Raw genomic sequence first — 23,916 nt, forward strand, 5'->3', positions numbered from 1 at the left:
GTGTGTGTGTGTGTGTGTGTGTGTGTGTGTGTGTGTGTGTGTTTGTGTAGCTATATTTGGACTTGAACCCTCAGGACTTTGGCATTGTCCTTGAACTTTTTCACTCAATATTGTCTTTCTACTTCTTAAGCCACTTTTACCTTTTTCTTGATGAACTTTTTCCTCATAAACTTTTCCTACCCAGGCTGGCTTCAAACTGTGATGCTCAGATCTCAACATCCGAAGTAGCTAGGATTACAGGTCTGAACCACTATTACCCAGGCTTGAAAACTTCAAGCTTTGATAAGATCCAATTTACCAATACTTTTATTCCCATTGAAGTTCATGTTTCTTAATGGCCTAATGTTGAAAATATTACTCTTATTTTTTTTTGGAGACAGTGTATTTCAGGCTGGCCTTGAACTCATGATCCTCTTGCCTCAGATTCCAAAGTTCTGCGATTAAAGAAATGCACCATCAAGGCCTAATGCGCCTATATTTCTCCCCTAGGATTTTTACCGTATTATTTTGTGGTCTTAATATATTACATTTGAAGCAACCCATTTTTAGTCATCAGATAATTTGATCTCATGTTTTTATAATTTTAGTTTGACAATCTATAGTTACCAATAGGTTATTTATTCACTTGCATTTAATGTATGAACATTATTTGGTCTTATGTTATCTTCTGGCTTATTTTCTATTTTTATTCTATTTCATCTTGCTGCTTCATGCATGTGTTAATTACCTATTACTACAGTATTTAAATTTAACTCCTCTATCGATCTTCTGACTGTGCCAGTTTGTATGTTTCTTCATCAATGTTTGTTTTGAGGATTACATATACTACCTCAGTTTATCCAGCTCTAGTTTAAATTATTCAAGTGCCACATCAAAAATGTGGTACTTAATACCACAACAGTGGACTTGATACACAGCGATTGTATGATTCATCCACTGCTCTCTCCTTTGTGTTATTGTAACTGGGTGATTTTCTTCATTAGCTCCATGCTATGATTGTTAGGGTCGGTGATCAAAGGAATGAGTCTTTACACAAAAGCGGAAGTTGGAAGTTAAGTTAAACAGAGTTTTATTCTGCGCCTAGCATCGAGAATCATACTGACCGATTAGGGCCGCCTCTAAGATGTGAGGGAGAGAGCAACCCCGCCTGATCTCACAGGCTACTTTTATAGGCCCCCAGCCATGTGGTTGGGCTGGCCATACAGGTGGCCAATGGACTCTCAAAATACCTGAGTGATGGCTGGGGCAACCACTGACACCTTTGCTGTTTGAACGGACCTATCATCTCGGTGGGCTTCTGGTGCACTGCTCTGATGACAAAGGAAGGGGAGGGAATTCCCTGGCAGGCCAAGGGGGGTGGGGTGAGGAGGAATTCTGGTAACTCCACCTGGTTTAGCTGCTCTTGTAGTCTGAGCTGTTATCAGGGATTCTGCAGCCCCCGCCTTAGGTCAAGTCCTCCTCTGTCATAAAGATGGGAAATGCCTACAGGGGATGGATTTTGGGGAAGTCAAGAAAGGGGTCCCTTCAATGATATGATATCTTTAGGTAGTTGTCTTTTAGAAAAGTTGAAGAAAGTATCACACTTTGTTTGGTATTTCTATTGTCTTCATTCCTTCCACATGAAATTCAGTTTTGTGTTTTTGGGGTTTTTTTTTGGTCTCTTGCTCAAAGAATTCCATGTAACAGTTCTCGATGTACAAGGTTTGATAATTTTTTGCGTATAGAATTAAGGGCTGACTTTCCTCATAGATCATTCCATTATTCTCATGTTTCCATTGTCTCTGAGAGAAATCTGTTCACATGGGTACTGCTGTTCGGATGTACAATGTGTGATTTGTCTTACAGCTCAAGAGTATTTTACTTTTCTGTTTTTGTTAATTGATTACTATGTTGAACTTTTAGACTAGGTTACTGATCTCTGTGTTGATTTTTTTTTGTTTTTACAAATTTGATTCTCAATTATTATTTTTCTTCCATCTTTTGCCTTCCTTCCTTCTGCCCTCCCTTTACCCCCCCCCCCCCCCCCCCCCGTTCTCTCTTGCTTTTGTCAGTGATGGGGCTAGAACTCAAGGCATGGGCCCTGTCCCTGAGCTCTTTTGTTCAAGCACTCTACCACTTTAAGCTATAGCACACTTTTGGTTTTTGGGTGGTTAATTGGAAATAAAGGTTTCATGGACTTTCTTTCCTGGGCTGGCTTTGAAACAGAACCCTCAGATCTCAGCCTCCTGAGTAGCTAGGATTTCAGGTATAATGTCTTCGTCCTTGAACTCCAGTTATACTTATTTCTGACCACTTGATATGCCATGATAGTTTCCTGAGGCCTTCATTTTTCCCCCCAATTTTTTTTTTTTGCCAGTCCTGGGCCTTGAATTCAGGGCCTGGGCACTGTCCTTGGACTTTCTTAAGGCTAGACCTCTACCACTTGAGCCACAGCACCATTTCTGGCTTTTTTCTATGTATGTGGTACCGAGGAATCAAACCTCGGTCCTTGTGCATGCTAGGCAAGCACTCTACCACTATGCTAAACTCCTGGCCCTTTCCCCCAAATTTTTATATACCTTGAATTGGTTACTTTCCATTGAGATTTTTGAAATTTCATTTGCCATCTCTGACCTGCTATAACACCCATATAGTGACATTTAAAAAAATACTTTCAAATATTAAATTCTCAATTCTAGAGCAGTTACTTAGTTCTTTCATATTTTCTATTTCTTGCTGAGATTCTTCCTTCATATATTCATTGCAGTCATATTTCCCTTCAATTTTTTTAATAAGTAGTAGATGTTTTATAAGGTTTTTGCCTCACCTGGTGAATGTAACTGTAACCCCTCCATATATTACCCCAACAATAAAATACAATAAAAAATGGCTCTTAATGACATTAATTAAAAAAAGATTTTTTATTGTCAGGGTAATGTATAGAGGGGTTACAGTTACATTCACCAGGTAGTGGCTGTATTACTTCTCACACATTGATACCCCTTCTCATGTTTTTGTCCCCATTACCCTCCCCCAACCCTTCCCAATCATCTAGTTTTCACCCCTTCCCTTTCCTATTTCAAAGAATCAAATAAATGTATATATAATAATACCAGGTAACAAAGTCAGATACAGTAACAATTTGAGATCATTATTTTATTTTTTGAGGCTATTACAAAAGGAGTTGCTTTCCTGATTTCTGCCTTGCTTTTCTTTCTTTTTAAGTTTTTTTCTTCACATATTTTTTATTGTAATTAATAGAAGGGTTACATTATATTTACCAGATAGAAGGTGCATTACTTCACAAACATTGATACCCTTTCTCATGTCTTGGTCCCCATTTCCCTCTCCCTGCCTCTGCCCCTCATGTTGTTTCCCCCCCTTCCCTATCCTATATCAAATAGCCAAATAAACATGTATACAATATATGAGATAACAAGGTAAAATACTGTAACAATGTGAGATAACCAAGGGAGAGCAAAAGTACATTAAGGACAATAATCACTCATTATATGGATTTCGTTTCTATATCCTGGATCAGCCTTGCTTTTTTTCATATATGTGTATTCTAATTAATAGAAAGGTTACATTATATTCACCAGATAGAAGGTGCATTACTTCACAAACATTGATACCCTTTCTCATGTCTTGGTCCCCATTTCCCTCCCTCCACCCCCACCCCTCATCTTGTTCAGCCTTGCTTTTCTTATTGTTGGCACACAGAAAAGCTCCTGATTTTTGTGGATTATTTTTTTCCATATATTTTTATTGTAATTAATAGAAGGATTACATTATATTAAAAAGAAAGAGTTTTGCCTCCTACCGCCAACCTCTTAGTTACCTTGAAGCTAGCCCAATTGACTGATTTTTTTCCCAGTTATGCAAGTTACTCTGTGTGTGTGTGTGTCTAGTAATTTCTAATTGTTTACTGGTTATTATGAAGGAAATGATGAATCATTAGAATCTTTCCTTTTTCTCAAGAGTTACTTTGTTGTAGCATAAAATTAAATAGCTAGCTGACTCCTTTTAGCTTATGATTTTATACTTGGTAGGATGGGGTTGTGTTTTTCTTTTACAGTTTGCTTCACATTTTTTTTTTTGCCAGTCCTGGGCTTGAGCTCAGGGCCTGAGCACTGTCCTTGGATTTTCTCAAGGCTAGAGCTCTACCACTTGAGCCTCAGCACCATTTCTGGCTTTTTTCTATGTATGTGGTACCGAAGAATCGAACCCCGGTCTTCTTGCATGCTAGGCAAGCACTCTACCACTAAGCCAAACTCCTGGCCTGTTTACTTTACTTTTAATATTGACCTGAAAGTGTTCATGGAAAGCCTAATGTGTTTACCAAACTCTTCTGGCCCAGGTAGATTCAATGCTTTACCTTCTTTTTGCTTATGACAGCCAGCAGGGATGTGTCTGAAACAAATGTTGCCCACTTTTCTTTTTTTTTTTCAACAATTTTTTGTTCCTTAGATTCTTTGCTGTACAGTGATAGTTCAGATTTGAGGCAATGGTTAAGCTAAGCTCTCCTTATTTTTGAATTTTCTCTGTAGTTCCCTCCATGTGGGATTTGTCCCCTGTACTTGGAGCTACTCTGTCTTTGCTGAGCTCTTGTCCTCAGATGTCTGGTTAGTTGCTTATCCCTTCTCAGGGATAGGCTCATAACCCTATGCCTCACCCACCTAAGATGTGTCCTTCCAAAAGGAATATGCCACCCAGCATTTGCCTGCTCTTGTTCACACTCTAGGCCTGCAAATAGTTTACAATATTTTTGTGAATATATAATTTTGATTTGTAGTACAGTTGATTTGAATTGCTTTAGTATTTTTAGAACTGCCATTCTCAATATTGTAACTTCCTGGTTTCTTAGTATAGTGCTTTCTAAACTACTAATTTTACTGAAAAATCTTGTATTTGATGTAGTCATACTTTATTATTATCATCTCTCCATTAATATAGGAACCTGAGTTGTCACAGTGTCTCACACAAGAGTTGGGGTAGTATAGCAGGTATGCCCATGACATGCCCTGTTAGACAACAGGTAAATCTTTTCAGGTGTATCACCCATAGCTTCTACTCTACATCATCAACGAGTTGAGTTATATTCATTTTTTCAAGCTTCTTTGAAATGTTAGGTACCTACATTTCTCCAGAAGAATTATACAGAAAATATTAAATGTATTAAAGCAAAATATTCCTGACATTTTTTGGAGGGTGCAGATTTGACCTAAATTGTTTATTTCTGTGCATTGACCTGAACTTCTACTTCCACCATGGCCTTGAAAATCTACAAAGAATTTCTGAAATAGTTCTTATTCTGTACAGAACATAGTGTGGAAACATGAAGATTGAATAGTGTAGAAATCTTTCCCTAATTTGTTGAGTCTGCAAATGGCTATTTTCTGCCCCCTTGGGATTTGATGTAGAGGCGATTGTCCCCTCTGTTTTTTCACTTTAACCGTTGTGTCCTTATTTCTATTCTCATCCAGCCACTATGGAAAGGCAATTGCTGGTGGAGTTTTGAGCAATCTCATATCAAAGGAATTTCCTAGCATTGTAATTATAAGTATCAAGCACTGCACTACCGAACGCAACAATCTCCCCACCTGTCTCAAAGTCTTGAAGGTGTGAGCAATGCTTACTTCTACCCAATTGCTCCTGTGTGGGTTGAAGATGAATTAATAATTGTGGAGCCATAGTGATCCTTTATAAATTTTCTCTCCATCTATAAAATAGCAGCAGACAAACTCAAGAAATCCTCTTTTGCACTGCCAGTTGGTAGATTTTTTTTTTTTTTGCCTTAAAAGAAGCAACAAAATGAGCAGGTGTTGGGCACTGCCTACTTCCACACAGTGTTGCTAACTCCTACAAGGCTCTCCGCATCCAGGCTTGGGAACAAGGATTGTGAGATGAGGTGAGAAATACAACCCACACAATCGGCTTCATCTTCTACTGTCCTGGCCTCTGTTCCTTCTACCCTTCTCCTATAACAAAGCAAGCCGGATGACAAGTTCTCAAGTCAAACCCTGGAAAAGCAGGGGTATTCTTTTCTTTATGTAAAAGAAAATATGCCTACAAAGGTTTGCATACAGAGCAATACCAACATGAAAATGATAATAAAGGAACATTTTTTGAGTTCTGAAAAATATCAATTAGATGCTAAGTGCATGTAGCTGGTTTAGCTTATTTAATCTTCACAATCATTGTATGAGGTCAAGAATGTCAAGATCAAGTCACTGAAATTCCTGTAGTGAAAGAACTCTCTGAAGTCACAAAACAAAGAGAAGATGCTGAGGGCAACATATGGCAGCTGGACTCTATGATCTGGCCTCATAACCACTGTAACCTTCAATGGAATTGCATGTAGCAGGCAGTTCTGTTCTCACCTCCCCCTTTGTCTCTTGCAGGTGGAAAGTAAAGATAGCATTTCCTTGGACCTTCCTTCAATTAGAAAGTATCTCATTGGAAGTTAGAGAGGGGAGACCCTCTGTTTCCATTCCAGTAGAATTCATTACTGATGGCTCAGTGCAATTAGCTTTCTCTGTCAATCATCATAAAATCCTTGTGAATGCCAGACATCCATGCTCACCTAGATGCTGGGTGGAGAAAGCCAGGTGTCCATGAATCAGAAAGATGGCAGACAATTTGGGTTTCTCTTTGGTAGTAGATATTTGGATGACATCCAAGATCTGTCTAAATTGTGACTGAGTAAAATCATCAGTATTTCAACTTCAAGTTGGACCTATGATAATTATTCAGATTTTTGGTCATACTGAAAAACCTAATGGCTAAGAAAATGATATTTTAGCAATGAAAACTGACTTTGCACTACGTTAGTTGATTAGGTATTTAATTCACATGGAATCTGAACTTAGGCATTTACATGGTTACTTCAGAAAATTACTGTCTTATCTCTGAAGTAAGTGCTACAATTTGGAAATGACTGACTCTTTTTTTTTTTTCACAAGATAAAGTTGACTGAAGTCAGATCATCTATTTAGTTCATATGTAGGGACAACTATACTGGCAAGTAACTGAGGGCTGCCAAATAGGTAAAGAGCTAAGATTTGAATTTTAAAACAGAAAACGCTCACATATATATACATATATGAGCCACACACATACCCACACACACACAGAAGAGACAGAAAAGAAAACCATATAGGACCTATACTGACGTTAGAATACTGGAGATTCAGTCAGGCCTGGCTTGGTGTGATTATGGGCTGATTTTTTTCTTTGCTTCTTTGGGCCTTGGTTTTAATAAGTGGAAATTAGGGACTAATTACCTAAAAGATACTTTTGGGAGCATCTTAGACTGCCCATACTCATTCTGGACTCATTTAACAGAAAGCATCGCAGAGGGGAAAAGAAACTGGAAACTGTTAGGTAGTTAGGGATAGAAATTGGTAAATGTAGTAAAGGATAGATAACGTTTGGTCCATTGTGATGCTTCTTCTTCCCACAGTGCCTCGGGCGCCTGTTCAAACTCTTCTTCCCAGAATGCTTTTGTGTGTCCATTCAACCAATGAATAGAGCAGGGGAGGTGACTGCACAAGTCAGCAATACCAGTTGAAGAACTATGGGAGGTGCCCCATACTATAAAAGCTACCTTCCAAGAGGACTCCTCTTTGGGGCCCTTCTCATCAGAGAATCTCTCTACTTTCTGGGCTTTACCTTTCACTTTTGTAGATGCCAGTTTTGTCTATGCTAAACAAAAGAAGGGCTCCTTGCAGCCCAACCTGTGTGGTTTTAATTTTACTAGTGATGAAGCTCAGAGTTTCAGGGTTTATGTTTCCTTCCTTGAGGAACCATTGACTTTAGAGCAAGACAGCCTGCACTAGAATTGTGTTCTCTAGTATTCTACACTGTGATGACAGTGACAAATGATCAACTTCACTGTGCCTTAATTATCTTGTTCATGAGATGGGGACACTGATTGGAGGTACTTCACTGGGTTGTTGGATGGAGTAAATTCATGAATCTATGTCATATTCTGGATCAATGGCTGGCACATGAGACATGCCATGTAACGGTTGCTTTTGCCACTCGAATAGTGCTACTGTTTCTGCTCAATGATATTTGAGAAGAGTCACAGATTTCCTTTAGGGACTGAGAAATCTCTGAGGCCCTTGGGAAATGACACTTAGAATAGCTTGTGCACTTGTAGCTAGTCCCATTAGGAGGGCCTATCTCCTAGGGAGCAGCAGGCCGCTTGTCCTGCAGCCTGCCCGTGTACATTCACACCCATGCCAACTGACTACGCTTCCCACTCAACTTCTCTTTTTTCAGCCTCCTGACAGATTTCAGGGAAAATGCAAAGCTGCCTCTTGCCTCTTTGCTGAGGAGTCAGCTCAATACAGCTTCTTCACGCAATGATATTTGATGCTGTGCACAGAGGTTAAGAATGGAAGTTCTGGGCTGGGAGTTTTGCCTAGTGGTTAAAGTGCTTGCCTAGCATGCATGAAGACCCGGGTTCGATTCCTCGGTACCACATACACAGAAAAAAGCCGGAAGTGGTGCTGAGGCTCAAGTGGTAGAGCTCTAGCCTTGAGAAAGTCCAAGGACAGTGCTCAGACCCTGAGCTCAAGCCCAGGACTGGCAAAAAAAAAAAAAAAAAAAAAAAAAAAGAATGCAAGTTCTCTGTTCATATCTCAGCTGTGCCGTTTTCCTAACTTTGCTTTCTATGACAGGGTAACTCAATTGTTCTGGGTGCCTCACTTTCTACTTTTATATAGGGGAATAATATTGGCCTGTATTTTAGGCAGTGTTTAGGATGATTAAATAGAATATGCAAACTCCAAGAAGGTTGCCTGGCAGAAATGTTGCACACATGTCTCAGTTGCTACATGATTAGCATATTAGGTGAAGAGAATCTTTGCTTTCTGAATGATCAGTAACTCAGTTAATTAGTTCTAATAATTCATTTTAAACATGGGAAAATGGCCATGTGTTGGATTATCTATTAGAAATGGATATTTTACAACTATTGAAAAATTGCCCTCATGGCTAGTGGCTCATTGCTGTGATCCTAGCTACTCAGGAGACCGAGATCTGAGAATTGTGGTTCAAAGCCAGTGGTAGGAAAGCTCCTGAGACTTTTGTTGCCAATTAACTATCCCCAAAAGCCAGAAGGAGAGCTGTGGCTCAAGTGGTAGAGTACTAGTCTTAAGCACAAAACCTCAGGGACAAGGACAGTGCCCAGAATCTAACTTCAAGTCCCAGAATTGGCACAGAACACACCACACACACACACACACACACACAAACACACACACACATACACACACACACGTGTTGCCTAGTGGTAGAGTGCTTGCCTAGCATGCATCAGAACCTAGGTTTGATTCCTCGGTACTATGTAACACTTAGAAAAAAGCTAGAAGTGGTGCTGTGGCTCAAGTAGTAGAATGCTAGCCTTGAGAAAGCTCAAAGACAGTGCCCAGGCCCTGAGTTCAAGCCTCAGGACTGACAAAAAATGTACTAGTAATAAAAGTAGAATAAATCATAGAACTGGAAAGCACTCCACAGGATGTTTAGTTTAAGTATTCCTCCAGGCCTGTTTCCCCTGCCTGCCTCTGGGCTCGCTATCTGGTTTGATTTTTGGGGTTAGAGGGAGTTAAATTTTATTTCTGTTCTCTTTGGGATCTCTCCCATGTGTAATGTGAACCCATATCAGAGTACTGTGAATCTTATATTACAGCTGGCGCATGCAGGCGCTAGAAACCTCTCATTGTGGTGGTTTTCCGATGGGAATAGTGTGGATGCTGATTATTGGAATCCTAGTGAGAACACTAGTTTTCTGGACACGTAGTTTTTCAGGGAATGAAGCTCAGTCAATGCAATTGAGTGAGAGAAAACCAATGTGCTCTCATGTTCATGGCTTATATGCCCCATTAAGAAGATCAGTGAGAAATAGATTCATGATTGGTGCCTTCCAGGCAGAAACTGTGGACATGGACAAGTTAGGGGCTAAAAAAGACCCTGGAAGAGTGACTCACTACTTAGAAATGATCCCAAATCCAGGGGATGGCCAAGGAGAATTTGGGGCTTGGCCTCTGCAGCTGGCTACTGCAAGGAAGCAGCCTCAGAGCTCATCTTGATCCCACTTAGCAGGCTGTAAAGACACAGAGCTTGAACTGGAGTCTTGGTTGTGCTCTTCAGTCACTTGTCTGTTTCTGTTTTCTTACTTGGGAAATGGAAATAACACATTTTGTGTGCATTCAATAAAGCACATATTAGAATAATTCCAGGTACATAGGAAACAATGTTTATTAATTGTCTTTAAAAAAATCTCAGAAATGATTGTTGTCCTTAATGTACTGTTATCCCTCATCTCCTTTGCTGTTCCTTGGGTATCTCATATTGTTACAGTATCTCACTTTGTTATCTGATATATTGAATTTATTTGTATTTGGTTATCTGAAACTTGATAGGGAAGGGGGGAAAACCAATACGGGGAGTGGGTGGTGGGTGGGGGAGGGTAATGAGTACCAAGACATGTGAAAGGGTATCAATGTATGTGAATTAATGCACCTTCTATCTGGCAAATATCATGGAACCCTTTTACTAATTACAATAAAAATATAAAAAAAATCTCAGAAATGTCAACACTTCCCCCCCCCCAGTATTGTAATTTGAGCTCAGGGTCTCTTCCTAGCTTGTAAGGCATCCTCCTACCACTTGAGCCTTAACCCCAGCCTCTTTGGATTCAAAATTCCACTTCAAAAGCATTTTCCACCCAGTTTGAACTTGTTGGTCCAGACTAATCATCCATGTTCTTCTTTCCTTTCTTGGTTTATCTGGCTCTGTGTTGGATCACAACCACATGAGAGGCTTAAGGCTCTTGGTTTGTTCCCAGTTGACAGCTTTGGGGATGGTGAAGAAGCATCGACATCATCTGACAGCGACGGAGATGTGATCAAACAATTTGAGATTTCAGTGTCCCGATCCCAGAGCTTCCGTGCAGCCTCTGAGAAAGGAAAGACAACAGAATCGAACCAGAAACCCAGATGTAGCCATTTGCTTTCGAGCCATGAAGAAGATAGCCCAGAAGCAGGTATGGAGCTATTAATTGTATTATAATTTCCTTGTATCAATATCCTTAGACCAAAGATGTAGGTCTATGGTAAGAATATTTTTGAATCATCTAAATGTTGTCCATATAAGAGCCCAGACAGGAAAAGAAAGTGAAGCAAAATAAACCAAAGAAGATGCAGAAAGAACATTATAGGCTTTCTCTCTCCTCCCCTCCTCCCCTCCTCCCCTCCTCCCCTCCCCCCCTCCTCCCCTCCTCCCCTCCCTCTCTCCCCCTCTCCCCTTCTCCCCCTCTCCCCCTCTCCCTCTCTCCCTTCCTTCCTCCCTTCCACCCTCCCACCACTCTCCCTTGTTGTGGGGCTTAAACTCACAGGTTGGGTGCTGAGCTTTTCTGAGTTTTTTTGCTCAAGCCTAGTGCTCTATCACTTGGAGTCACAGCTCTTCTTTGAGTTTTCTGGTAGTTAATTGGAGATAAGAGTCTTATGAGCTTTCCTGGGCTGGCTTTGAACTGCAATCCTCAGATCCTAGCCTGCTGAGTAGCTAGGATTAAAGCCACCTGCTTCCAGCTCCAAATAGTATTTCTTAGTGCTTAGCTAAGAGCAGGCATTCCTCTTACACTTTCATGCCCCAAACCCTGAGGAGGCACAGATACTGAAAAAGGGTCTGAGAGGTATAATTAATAAAAACCAAGAGAATATGTCTTATCATCTCCTTTCATGGCTGGTTTCAGTGATCAGTGGGTCCAATAGAATATAGTACATATAGTGTTGTGTTCTGTCACTAGAAAGGAAAAACAGGGAGCATAAAGCAAGAGCATATAAAAGAGAAGAATGTTTGATATGGTGTTAAAAATAGGACAGAGCTGAGTCCTGGTGGCTTATGCTTGTAATCTTAGCTACTACTCAAGGGGCTGAGATCTGAGGATCACAGTTCAAAGCCAGGCCAGGCAAGAAAGTCCCTATGAGTCTCTTATTTCCAGTTAGCTGCTCAAAAACTGAAAGTAGTGCTGTGGCTCAAAGGGGTAGAATGCTAGCCTTGAGCAAAAGCACCTCAGGGACAGTGCGCAGACCCTGAGTTCAAGCCCCATGAAAGACAAAAATAAATAAATAAAAAGCATAGGAAGGAAAAAGAACAAAGGAGAAATAGAAGCAGAGTTTGCAAATGACCTCTGTTTTCTGTAGGGAAAATTTGCTATTCATCATGGTAGCTTGGCTATTGACATAAGCCAGCACAACATTCTTTATAGCTACTCTTTTTAGCCTAGGGTAAGCTAATGAATATCAGCCTTGTGTAACCAAACCACAATATTGATGGCTCCTACTTCCTCAGTCCCTCTCTTGATGTGTTTGTTTCCCTGGTGTTATATCATGGCATCTTTCTCTCCACGAAGAGGGCAAATGGTAGCTAATGAAAGTTAATAGCAGTTGATTCCCTGGGAGTCTCCTGTTTAATTCTAAAGCTAATGGCCCCATTTCCCAGAAGCCTGAGTGTGTCTGGATTCTGATTTACACAAATGGCCAGGGTTCTTAACGCTCTAACAACCACCCCACCCTTACCCTTCTTGGAAGTAGCAGTAACTTATCTCTTATCATAACTGGTAATTCTGAATTTTTGACAGGTAGTTTTAGAGAAGGTAAAAAATTTTTTTCTCTGTCAGACAGAGGGAAGAATCTATAACACTGAACACATTAAGTAAGTTTTGAAGAAAATTAGTAGGATTATCAGGCTAAATTTTAGACCACTAAATAGCATGGAAATTTTGATACAGTTTTTATTGATATTTCCTCCTGTCATTTCCTTTTGTTTATCTTTACATCTGTGGATTTATTTCAGGAGCAAATATAACAAAAGATTATAAATCAATCCTAGAGAAGGTTTATATGTAGATTTTTGGTCTGTTGTCAATTTAGCTATTTTATTCCACTATAACTACTGGCTTAAAAAAAGATTAATTGTAATGCTTCCACTTTAAAATAGAACCAAAGTGTTGAAAACTGTAATTAAAAATCTAAATCCAAGAAAAACCTGAACCATGAATGAGCTACAAGAATACTGTTGAACTCGGGGCCTGGGATGGGCTCCCTTAGGATTTTTGCTTAAGACTGGTGCTCTACTATCTGAGCTTTACTTGGACATTAGAGTCTCATGGACTTTTCTGTCCAGGATGACTTTGAACTGAGATCCTTAGATCTCAGGCTTCTGAGCAGTGAAGATTACAGGCATGAACCACCAGCAGCTAGCAGGTTGTTCCATGTTTTACTTTTAATGATTTCATTCCCTGTTCATTGATGATGTTATTTAAAAAATGTTTTAGGCATGAGACTTTAGTTCTGTGAGTCAAACTTAGTATTACTGAACGTGTCTATGTATCTGCATACCTGATAAAGTTGTGGTGAGTTTGGTGTAAGCTGGATTGCAGGGTGAGGTGCAACGTGTGCTAGTCTACTCATAGAGCAGTTTAACTTTTTTGAGTTGTAGTCCTTAAGATAGTTTATAAATGGCAGATATTTGTTTTCCTGGTAAAGTAAAAAAAAAATCTTACCTGGACACAGTGTTTCACACTTGTAATTCCAGCTTCTTGTAGGGAAGACATAGCATCAGAATTTGAGGACATCGCAGGAAGACTTGGAAAACAAGTCAGGCTTATTGGCACACATTATCATGCAGCTACACAGGAGATGTAGCATGAGACATTGTATGAAACATACTAAAGCTAAAGCGGCTGAGGTCAGGGTGGAACTCAAGTGGTAGTGATCTTGCCTAGCAAGTATGGTTCTGAGTTCAAAGCTTCAGTACAGTTATCCCCCAAAACTCTATTTAGTTTTACTTCAATTGGTTCAATCAGAGAAATAGAGTAAGTAGAAATATATATTCATATGTTTGTATTTCATTTATATGTATATATGTATATATACATATATATATATACATATATATCTGGAAAATCTCCTTGAAGCCAACTTCAAGGAATGTCTTGAATCACAAAACGCTTTCTTATCAATTCCTGTTGGTGTTTAATCATGTAGTTGGCACTTACGGCCCAGCAAAAATGACACCATAGATACAAAGCAGAAATCTTTATGCATGGCTGGTTGGTGCTGCATAAGAATTAGGAATATGAGGCTGGGAGTTTGGCCCAGTGGTAGCGTGCTTGCCTAGCATGCACGAAGACCCGGGTTCGAGTCCTTGGTACCATATACATAGAAAAAAAGCTGAAAATGGTGCTGAGGCTCAAGTGGTAGAGTTCTAGCCTTGAGAAAGTCCAAGGATAGTGCTCAGGCCGTAAGCTTAAGCCCAGGACTGGCAAAAAAAAAAAAAGAATTAGGAATATGGAGGAAGTGATATGATAGCAAGACCTCATGAAGTATGCTATAAGCTAAGGAAGTTGAAGAATTTCTCTGAGCAGATTAATGCAATTGATGTGACATAATTATGACTTATAATTTCTAAGAAGCCAAGCTACATTTCTCTGACAAGAAGCCATGACTTGTGAATATGTGTTTAAGGCACACATCCTTATTAATTTAAAAGCATAGATAAACTGCTGAAGGGAAAGGAAAATTGCTTTTTTCTTTTGAAACCCCAACTTTGCAACTAGTAGTCCAGACTGCTTTCTTAATTCATTCATTGCTTGCCTGTCACAGAAAATAGTTTGTTCCATTAATATAGCACTTCTGTTTTTCAGTTATGAGTAATGTTTCATGGCTTAAAGTAGCTGTTGAAATTTCCCTTATTACTGATCTAGGTATTATCACCATAGGAGTTAAAGCCTCCAGACAATTTTATGGGGGTAATTTCTTGGCAAAGTTAGATTTTGTGCTGAAGCCCTGCTGGGCAGTACCCACATTGATAGATGACCCACTGTTTAATAGGACATTTTACTGTTCATGATTCGAGGAATGGGTGTGCTAATTAGAGACTTAGAAGAAAATTGTGCTTCCTGTTGTAGGTTTTTGCAAGTAGAGTTTCTCCTCATTCTGTCACTTTCTGTGGCCTTTTGAAAGTGTATTTGCCAAATAATTGGAAATATGAATGTAAAATGTGGTGTCCAAGAAAAGTATTTCCAAGGAGCTTGAACTAAATGTGTAAGAATAACAAAGCAGATAAGGGGATTATTTTCAATGGCTTAATATTTGTGTGTATGCAAAATCTCAAATCAGGCATCTGCTAAGATTATGTCCCAAGGATCATATATGCCTGAAAATGTTTTTCTGTGGTTTACACAGGGTGATGCTTGCATTTTTTTCCTGTGTATGAATCCTGTACTTCATGTCACCAACATACTATGTTGCTGCACATCTGCATACTTGAAATATTTGATAACCTGCCTATACCTTAAAGCTATTTAAATGTTCAGAAGGAAGTTCTAGCAGATGAAGACTGTGATAGACATGTGTTTAGTGCTTTTTAGGAGCATATGTTGACGTTGAGACCACAAATCTAATGGAGGAAATAATTACTACCGTGCATGTGTGTATAATAGTTGAATTGCTCACAACCACTTTGCCATTCAACTTGCACATCCTATCTGAATCTCTAATATTTTCTTATCCTTGGATGGGGACCATGAGGACAGACTGGAGGCCAAATAGAGAAGACATTTTAGCTGCTGTTTGGGTGTGGGGGTAAAAATAAGGGAGATACTTTTGTTTTCAAAGAAATAATGTTTCCAAGAGTGTGACTATTGTTTAGATCTATAAAGGTAGAAATTGAATTTAAACAAAGATCATCTGAATCCAAGTCTAGGATTCTAGCCAATGGATCTATTAGAATTTTTTTTTTAACTGAGACAATCTTGAAACCTCATTTTTCTTGTAAAGATAGAATCATTACTCTGTAACCCAGGATAGCCTGGAAATCCCAGTACTTTGGGATTACAAGCATGTGCCGCAACATTTGGCTCCCACTGAAGATCTTGAGAAGAGGGTAATATAGTGAATGTGGAAAAGAGAAGGATGAGTGATGAGTCGAGTAAAAGTCAGGAGACTGATGGTATCTACCTTAGATTACTGTAGTTGCTTTGTGGATATCTTGTGGTTATCAGCCCCAACACAATGTTACTGTTATTTTATTATTTTAAAAAATCATATTATTAAGAAGCATTACACCTACTTATATACCACATGATAAGCTAATAGTCTTTATGGTGATACGGACCAAGTTTGCCTGCTGTATAGGTAGAATTATGTCTCTGCAGGTATTATTCAAGGGGATTTTGTTTCTGTAGTCTTAGCCCAATGTGGTTGCAATGTGGTTGTTCAATTTTGCTAGGTAAAAAAAAAAATGGCATAAAAACAATGTATTGCTGCGATGGTTTTCTTTTTGCAAATGTAGACTTGGATGGTACCAGCCAACTGAGCTATTGTGGGATTCTATCTTGTGAAGACCACCCCATCTCGTGCCCGTTGCATTCCCCGTTCAAGAGTGGGGAGGTTAGAACCCATGGATCCTCTCACCCAGAAACCAGTGTGGCTCGAAGCCTCCACCGTCAGTCTACGGATGGCAGCTTGGAGGCAGAAGCAGCCTTTAACAATCGGGGCTTCGAAGATTCCTATGCCACCGACAGCTCCTCCATGTGGAGTCCAGAGGCAAGTTGTTGTTTTCTCTTCTTTGCTTTTAATAGTGTGCACTCATTTTATCTTCTTTCCCACCAAGGAAGTATTACTTTGTTCTGACAATCTTCTACTTAAACTAAATTTTTGTTGGGATGACCAAAGCTTTTATGCTTCTAAGGTAAGGGAGGAGGGGAGAGAATGCAAGAAAAAAAATGAAGAACGATCACAGAATGGACCCTTACAGGCTTATTTTTTACATAAAAGAACTTTTGGTTCTTTCATAAGGCTGGTGTGTTTCTTTCATGGGAAGTAGAGTTCATTTTCTATTTTATTTACTCCATTTTTTTTTTCCTGTTCTAGGACTGGGGCTTGAACTCAGGGACTAGGCACTGTTTCTTAGCATTTTTTGCTCAAGGCTAGTGCCTTACTACTTGAGCCACAGCTCCACTTCTGGCTTTTTTTTTTTTTGCCAGTCCTGGGCTTGAGCTCAGGGCCTGAGCACTGTCCTTGGACTTTCTCAAGGCTAGAGCTCTACCACTTGAGCCTCAGCACCACTTCCGGCTTTTTTCTATATGTGGTACCGAGGAATCGAACCCGGGTCTTCATGTATGCTAGGCAAGCACTTTAACCACTAGGCCAAACTCCCGGCCCCACTTCTGGCTTTTTAGTTGTTACTTGGAGATAGGGGTCTCATAGACTTTCCTTCCTGGGCTGGTTTCAAATTTTCTGAGTAGCTAGGATTACAGGTATGAGTCACAAGCACCCAGATTTACCTCACATCTTCAATTATGATTGTTTAAAATAAAAATCATTTGAAGGCCTAACTAAAAAACAATGGCCTTCTGAATGAAAGTCTACATGGTATATTAATAAGAATTTTGCATTGTTCTTATATTTGTTAGCTGGGAATCGAATTGAAGATCTAACTGATGCTATTTAGCTGTAATGTCCTCCTGACCATTGATGATGCTTTCGTAATACACCAACAAGTTTCTCCTCTCATTAAAGTTGGTTTGTAATATGTCTGCCCTTCCAAAGACATGACTGCAGGTGATGATGGTGGCAGACTCCAGGGGTCATAATAATTATTTGTATCGACATTTATGGTAATCTTCATTGGATCCATCCTTCCTGTCATGATTCCATGACATTGAAAGTGCTGAATTCTGGTGCTTAATACCTAATTTGAAATTCTATTGGATGCAACAAGTTGCATAAGTATTTAACACTTTGAAGTGATCTCAATTGTGAAGATAGCAAAAGAGTAAGTGAATGGACTTGATTAGCATAAGCCTAAGAAAATAAAAAAGGGGGCTGAAATTTTTACGAGGATGGGGTAGTCACACATACACATGAAATACTTAGGGAAATCTAACACAACTGCAAGCAATTATGTTCCAGGGCTTTGGGATGCTCTGGGAGGGTGTGGGGAAGGTAGAGCGTGCTGTTGCTGCTGAGAGCCAGAACTAAAAGCAGTCTTTCCTATATAGATTCCCAAAGTCATCAATCTGATCACCTTTGTTAAAAAGAGGGGCTGAGCTTATGCCTGTAATTCTAATTACTCAGGGAGGCTGGGATCTTGGGATCATGGTTGAAAATCAAGAGAAAGTGAGTTTACAAGTCTTACCTTCTATCAAAACCATCAACAAAATCAGAAGTGGAGGTATGGCTCAAATGGTAGAAAACTAGCCTTAAGGAAAAAAAGAAAGAAAGAAACAAACAAACAAACTCAAGCAAGAGTACAAGGCCCTGAGTTCCAGTCCCAGTTCTGTTGTAAAACAATAAAAATAAAAAATTAGAGAAAATGAGACACAGAGAGAGACGGGGGCGGGGAGGGAGAGAGGGAGAAAGGGAGAGAAAGGGGTGTCTGCTTCTTATTTTATTGCTAGAGTTGTGTCAAACCCATATAATATTTAAAATTACTCCTTTTGGGGCAGGGAGTTTGGCCTAGTGGTAGAGTGCTTGCCTAGTATGCACAAAGACCCTGGTTTGATTCCTTTGATTCCTCGGTACCACATACATAGAAAAAAGCCAGAAGTGGTGCTGTGGCTCAAGTGGTAGAGCTCTAGCCTTGAGAAAGTCCAGGGACAGGGCTCACGCCCTGAGCTCAAGCCCAGAACTGGCTAAAAAAAAAATACTCATTTTGATTCCCCCACCACAAAAACAAAGTGGAACTATTTATTTGCCTACTGACATTCTGTCTCTTTGGAAATTGTACCATTAGGCTTAGAAGGGCCTTCTTCACCTCATTCTCCCTTCCCTGCCCCTTTACCTGCCTCCTAGAGCTTTAATAGAAGACTTGTATTGAGGGGACTAAATGTTCTCAGACTCCAAAAATACCCAGACATCTCTGCGTGTTCCATTCAACCTCCTATCTATTTTGAGACAAAACTGTAATTTGGTGCTTCTACAGTAGAACTTCAAATCCAAATTGGAGGCAGTTCCCGTAACTGCCTGCTATGCAGGCTTAGCTTGCCTTTTAAGCATTGATTTATTTGCCTCTTAGCTGTGTTAAGAACCTTGTCTTCCCCCGTGTATCTGGTATCTGGAACAGATTGTGGGTTTGTTTACTTTGGGCCACATGGTGACATCAACACTATCTTACTAAAACAGAAAGGCTTTTCAGTTTGATAGAAAATCTTTAAACCTACATGGGTTTTGACAATTTGATGCAAGTGGTTCTACCTTCAAGGGAAAAAATAATAATAAAACAACCCAGGATATTAGTGTACTCAAGGAATCATTTGTTTTGTCTCTGAAGAAACCCCAGCATGTGGTATGGCTCCCTGCTATGCTGATGAGTTTTCTAGGGCTGTTTTCTCGGCTGGCAGAGGCCATGTGCATCTTTCTGCAAGCTGAGGGCTTGGAAGGGAAAGCAATGGGAGTGTGGTGATTTCCAGCGTGCACGGAGACAGGTGTCCCACTTTTCATCTCTCCTTTCCACTGATTAATAGGTTGGCCTTGAGAAGTTAATTAAAATCTGCCAAATGGGGATAAGAATGAAGAGATTTTTACCTCGCAGGAAGGTCAAAGGGATTAGAGGTATTAACAGTACCCACACGAGGGTTCTCCATCGGTTGCCTGCTGATAGGCAGTGTGTGTTGAAATAATTAATTGCTCCGAAAGTAAAAGCCCAGGAAAGGGCTGCAAAGCCCCCACTTTTCTTGGACCACAACTTGGAGTGGCTCATTCCAGAGCCTGCCTTGTCACAAGCCTGAAACTTTTTAGGATAGAGCTCTGTCCCAGGATTCTTCAGAAACCAGCAGATGAAGTGAGCATTTATCTGAAGATAGCCTCGTAGACATACAGTGAGATCCTGGCTAATTAGGGCATTTTAAACCTCGGCATTGAAGTCGACGAGAAAACTAGTGACTCTTGCCCAATAGTAAGAGCAGAAACCTAAAAGAATATGAAATGGATAGTAGTATCAGTTTCTACTTTCCATCACCATCCCTCTTCTTTCTTCTCACCTAATACTCCCAATATACATATAAATACCTGTGGTAAAAGATTTGGGGAGAAAGAAGGAAGACCTTATGGCTCTACATAAGGCTAGGGATTTTGAGGAATCCATATTTCATTCAGAATATGACCCTTGAAAAATCCTGGTTAGGCACTCTACCTTAGCATACAAGGAGAGAGGGTTTAGTTATTTAGCTGTTCTTACCTTTATTTCCCCCTTGCATGAAATGAATTAAACGTTATTAGGTTGATATAAGAATTTTGAAAGATGATATTTCTTGGTTGGGGGCATGGCTCAAGTACTAAAGTGTCTCCTTACCAAGAGCTCAGTCCTGAGTTGAAGCCTTAGTACTACGCCCTAGCCCAAAAAAGTGGGAGGGGGAAGGGAAGAAAATGATGTTGATTCTTTGTTGGCTTACTCAGCAAAGTGGAGCCCAAGGAAAGCTCTTTGTTGCCTCTCTGTTGAAGAATATAATCTCAGGAGACAAGAGCATAGAATGAGAGGGAGAAAGGAAAGGTGGCCCAGTTTAAGCATGTACCACGGAACTGGTCACCACTCCACATAAAAAGTTGCTTATGACCCACATTCCAAAATGTTATATAATCGGATTTCATGATATCTTCCCAATGGGAGAAACTTTTATTGCACTGTGGTGTTAATAGAGGCACACTCTGAGCTTTCTGTACACAGTGGTAAACAGGGTTCCATGGCTTTCTAAATCTTATAATCTACAAGCCATGATGACAGCTGGTGATTACATTTTTATGAGCAGGAGGTAAGAATTTATTGGGTTGTGTCAGGCTGTAGCTACTTAGAGCTGACTATCTATACCAATAAGGGAAGGTGGAACAAGACGTGAAGCCGAGAAGACACAGTATGTGTAATAGCTGGCTTTTGTAGACTCTAATGGATTTGCCATGGTACCCAACAGAGGAACAGCTTCATAGGTAGCATATGTAGGCAAGCAATACAGAGGTGATCAAGATGAGGCTGAAATAGATGTGAATTTTAAAAAGAGATAAAGGAGTTGGAGAAGATTCTGACTTGATTTTTGAGTTGGCCTAACTCCTTGGAGACTTGCTTCTAATATTATATCTACACTAGTCAGTTGTATTCAGAAGTTGTCATAGCAACCACTTTTATCACTTGAATCTAAGAACCTCTGAATAGCAATGTTCATACATGATTGCATGCTCAGAGCAAAGGATAGAAGAAGCTTTTTTATTTTATAAGAAATCTGAATTTTTCTTGGCAGGCTAATTTGAATCTTAAAAGGGAAGAGCATTTATTAGGTGTCTAGTGTATGTCAAATCTTTTACTTTTCACATCATTTCTGTGGAGTAGGTATCACTGCTACTTTACTATTGAGAAAAACAGAATGTGGAAAGGATTAGATAATTTATCCAATGTCATAGAACTAGTTAATGGCAGATCTGGGTTTCTTAAGAATGTTTGATTCCATTTGATTGCACACTTTTCCTGGATCTTGATGAGAAAGCCCCACTGGCCGATATACATCTTGAGGCAATTTATTATAATTTGTGACGTGATCTCTGAATGAATAAAGTCCTGTGCTCAAGATTACATAAATAACTGATTAGAAGAGTGAGTCCATTCTGAGACCTGTCAGTTACAGGCAGGTATTGTGTCTTGATTTGTGATTTTTTTTTTTTTTTGCGCTTGGACTCAGGCCTGAGCACTGTCCTTGGGCTTTCTCAAGGCTTAGCACTCTACCACTTCAGCCTCAGCACCACTTCCAGCTTTTTTCTATGTATGTGGTTCCGAGGAATCAAACTCGGGTCTTCGTGCATGCTAGGCAAGCACTCTACCACTAGGCTAAACTCCTGGCCCGATTTGTGATTTTTTGATGGAGCAGTTTACTATAGTAAATGCAGTTTCTCTTGGTTTCTCCAATGAGGGCATCTCATAGGCAGTACAAATGAATTGAAGTCCATGGGTAATATAATCCTTAATGGGGGAAGAGCATGTTTAGGATTAGGTGGCCAGTGGTGGAAATATACAGTCTGAATCAGACATTTTTACACCATCACATTATACCATCACAGTATCACTCTATCAGGTAGCTAGGTATTAATATGAATATTGCAGCTGGAATATACAGAAGCTGGGATTTGGCCAGGGCTCCAAAAGTTAGCCAGTGGTATGGTTATGATGTCAATCTTGCCATTCTCTTCCCAGTGTGGCTTTCTGGCCAAATAGTTGCTGCAGATGCCCTGCTTAATACTTGCTTCTCAAAATTGTGACCCAAGGCCAACATTCTTTGAAAGCATCTTAGAAATATAGAATCCAAGACCCTTCTCAGACTTAGCAAATCATCATCCATGAATGATCCAGTTGGGTCCACATTAAAGTTTGTGAAGCTCAGCTCTGACTTCTTCTCTCAGAAAGGTTGACAGTTCATCACCTGTCCATGGTTTCTCTTAGGAGTTTTGTCTGTACAGATCTGGCCTGCAGAGAACTAGCCCTAGCTTAATCATTTCTCCTAGGGACTCAGGGAAATGTCACCTGTTGTACAGTTTCATGGTTGACTTAATTTTAGACCCAGTAACACAGTTGGTTTCAATGTTAGCGGGCAGTTGTGAGATAGTGTGCATGAAAACACTTTCCAAAATGCAAGAGCTTTATTTATTCATTCCCAAACCCTTTCTGAAGTCTCGCCATATGTCAGGTACTGAAGCCTCCAAGAATTCACAATCTGATGGAGAAAGATCAGGAAGCCTGCTATAGAAGGTTATGTGCTGGCAGTCAGTCTGAGAGCATGGGTTCCAGAGATGTACCAGGGGGCACTGACTTGCCAGAATGTAATTAGGCATCATCATTTCTGTTCTTAATTGTTTTCTCTGCCTGCAACGGAAGCAGGATGGGTCCAGTCTGCAGGTGCCATCCAGGATCTTGGAGCCCATCTCAAAGTGCGGTGACCTCAATGTCATCTTCGAATACAGAGCTGCCACTCAGAAGCTCACAGTAACTGTTGTGAGAGCACAGGGCCTCCCAGATAAGGACCGAAGTGGTGTCAACTCCTGGCAAGTTCATGTTGTGTTGCTGCCTAGTAAGAAACAGAGGGGCAGGACGAGCATACAGAGAGGACCCAACCCTGTCTTCAAGGAGAAGGTCACCTTTGCCAAGCTGGAGTCCAGAGACCTGGCTGCTTGTGCTGTCCGCTTCCGCCTCTACGCTGCCTGGAAGATGACCCGAGAGAGAATGATGGGAGAGAAGCTGTTCTATCTCAGCCACTTGCATCAAGAAGGAGAAATGAAAGTGACTTTGGTTCTGGAGCCAAGAAGTAATCTAAGTGTGAGTATGTTAAAGGGTGCTTTGATGATGAGGTATGGTCGAAGACCTGGGGATGTCAGGCCATGATTTAAGACATTCAGCATGTGAATCCAGATACCTTAATTTAATTTTCCATTTGGCTCTCTTCATGCTTACAAGCCATGATTTGTACTTCATGGTACAATGATTCTTTAGCACCTGTCTTCTTGATTACCTGACAGATATATTCCCAGCCCCCCCCCCCCTCTCATGCAAATACTGGGGATTGAACGTAAGGCCTGGCACTGTCCCTTAGCTATGTGTTCAAGGTGCTTGACCACTTGAGTCATAGCTCCACTTCTGACTTTTGTTACTAGGATATAAGAGTCTCATGGAATTTCCTGTCTGGGCTGGCTTTGAATTTTGATCCTTAGATATTAGCCTCCTGAACAACTAGAATTACAGGTATGATTATAGGTGTACAACACACAACCACTTGAGCCACAGCTCTGTTTCCAGATATTTTTTAATGGTTAATTGAAGATCAGAATTTCACAGACCTTCCTATCTGAGCTGACATCAAACTGTGATCCTCAGATTTCAGCCTCCTGC

At 40.2% G+C, this 23,916-nt stretch overlaps 1 protein-coding gene across 2 annotated transcripts in view; it reads left to right on the forward strand.

The window, feature by feature from the left end:
• Syt16 (synaptotagmin 16) overlaps nucleotides 1-23,916 on the forward strand; it is a 204,189-nt gene that overhangs the window by 161,741 nt on the left and 18,532 nt on the right. For both annotated transcript variants that reach the window (XM_090344242.1, XM_090344241.1), the window contains 3 exons: nucleotides 10,838-11,035; nucleotides 16,348-16,602; nucleotides 22,907-23,346. In XM_090344242.1, coding sequence (XP_090200368.1) covers nucleotides 10,838-11,035; nucleotides 16,348-16,602; nucleotides 22,907-23,346 — 893 coding nt within the window. The remainder of the gene's footprint in view (nucleotides 1-10,837; nucleotides 11,036-16,347; nucleotides 16,603-22,906; nucleotides 23,347-23,916) is intronic.

This window comes from Megascapheus bottae, chromosome 14 (genome assembly GCF_031878675.1).
Source record: "Megascapheus bottae isolate mThoBot1 chromosome 14, mThoBot2.hap1, whole genome shotgun sequence".
NCBI lineage: Eukaryota > Metazoa > Chordata > Mammalia > Rodentia > Geomyidae > Megascapheus > Megascapheus bottae.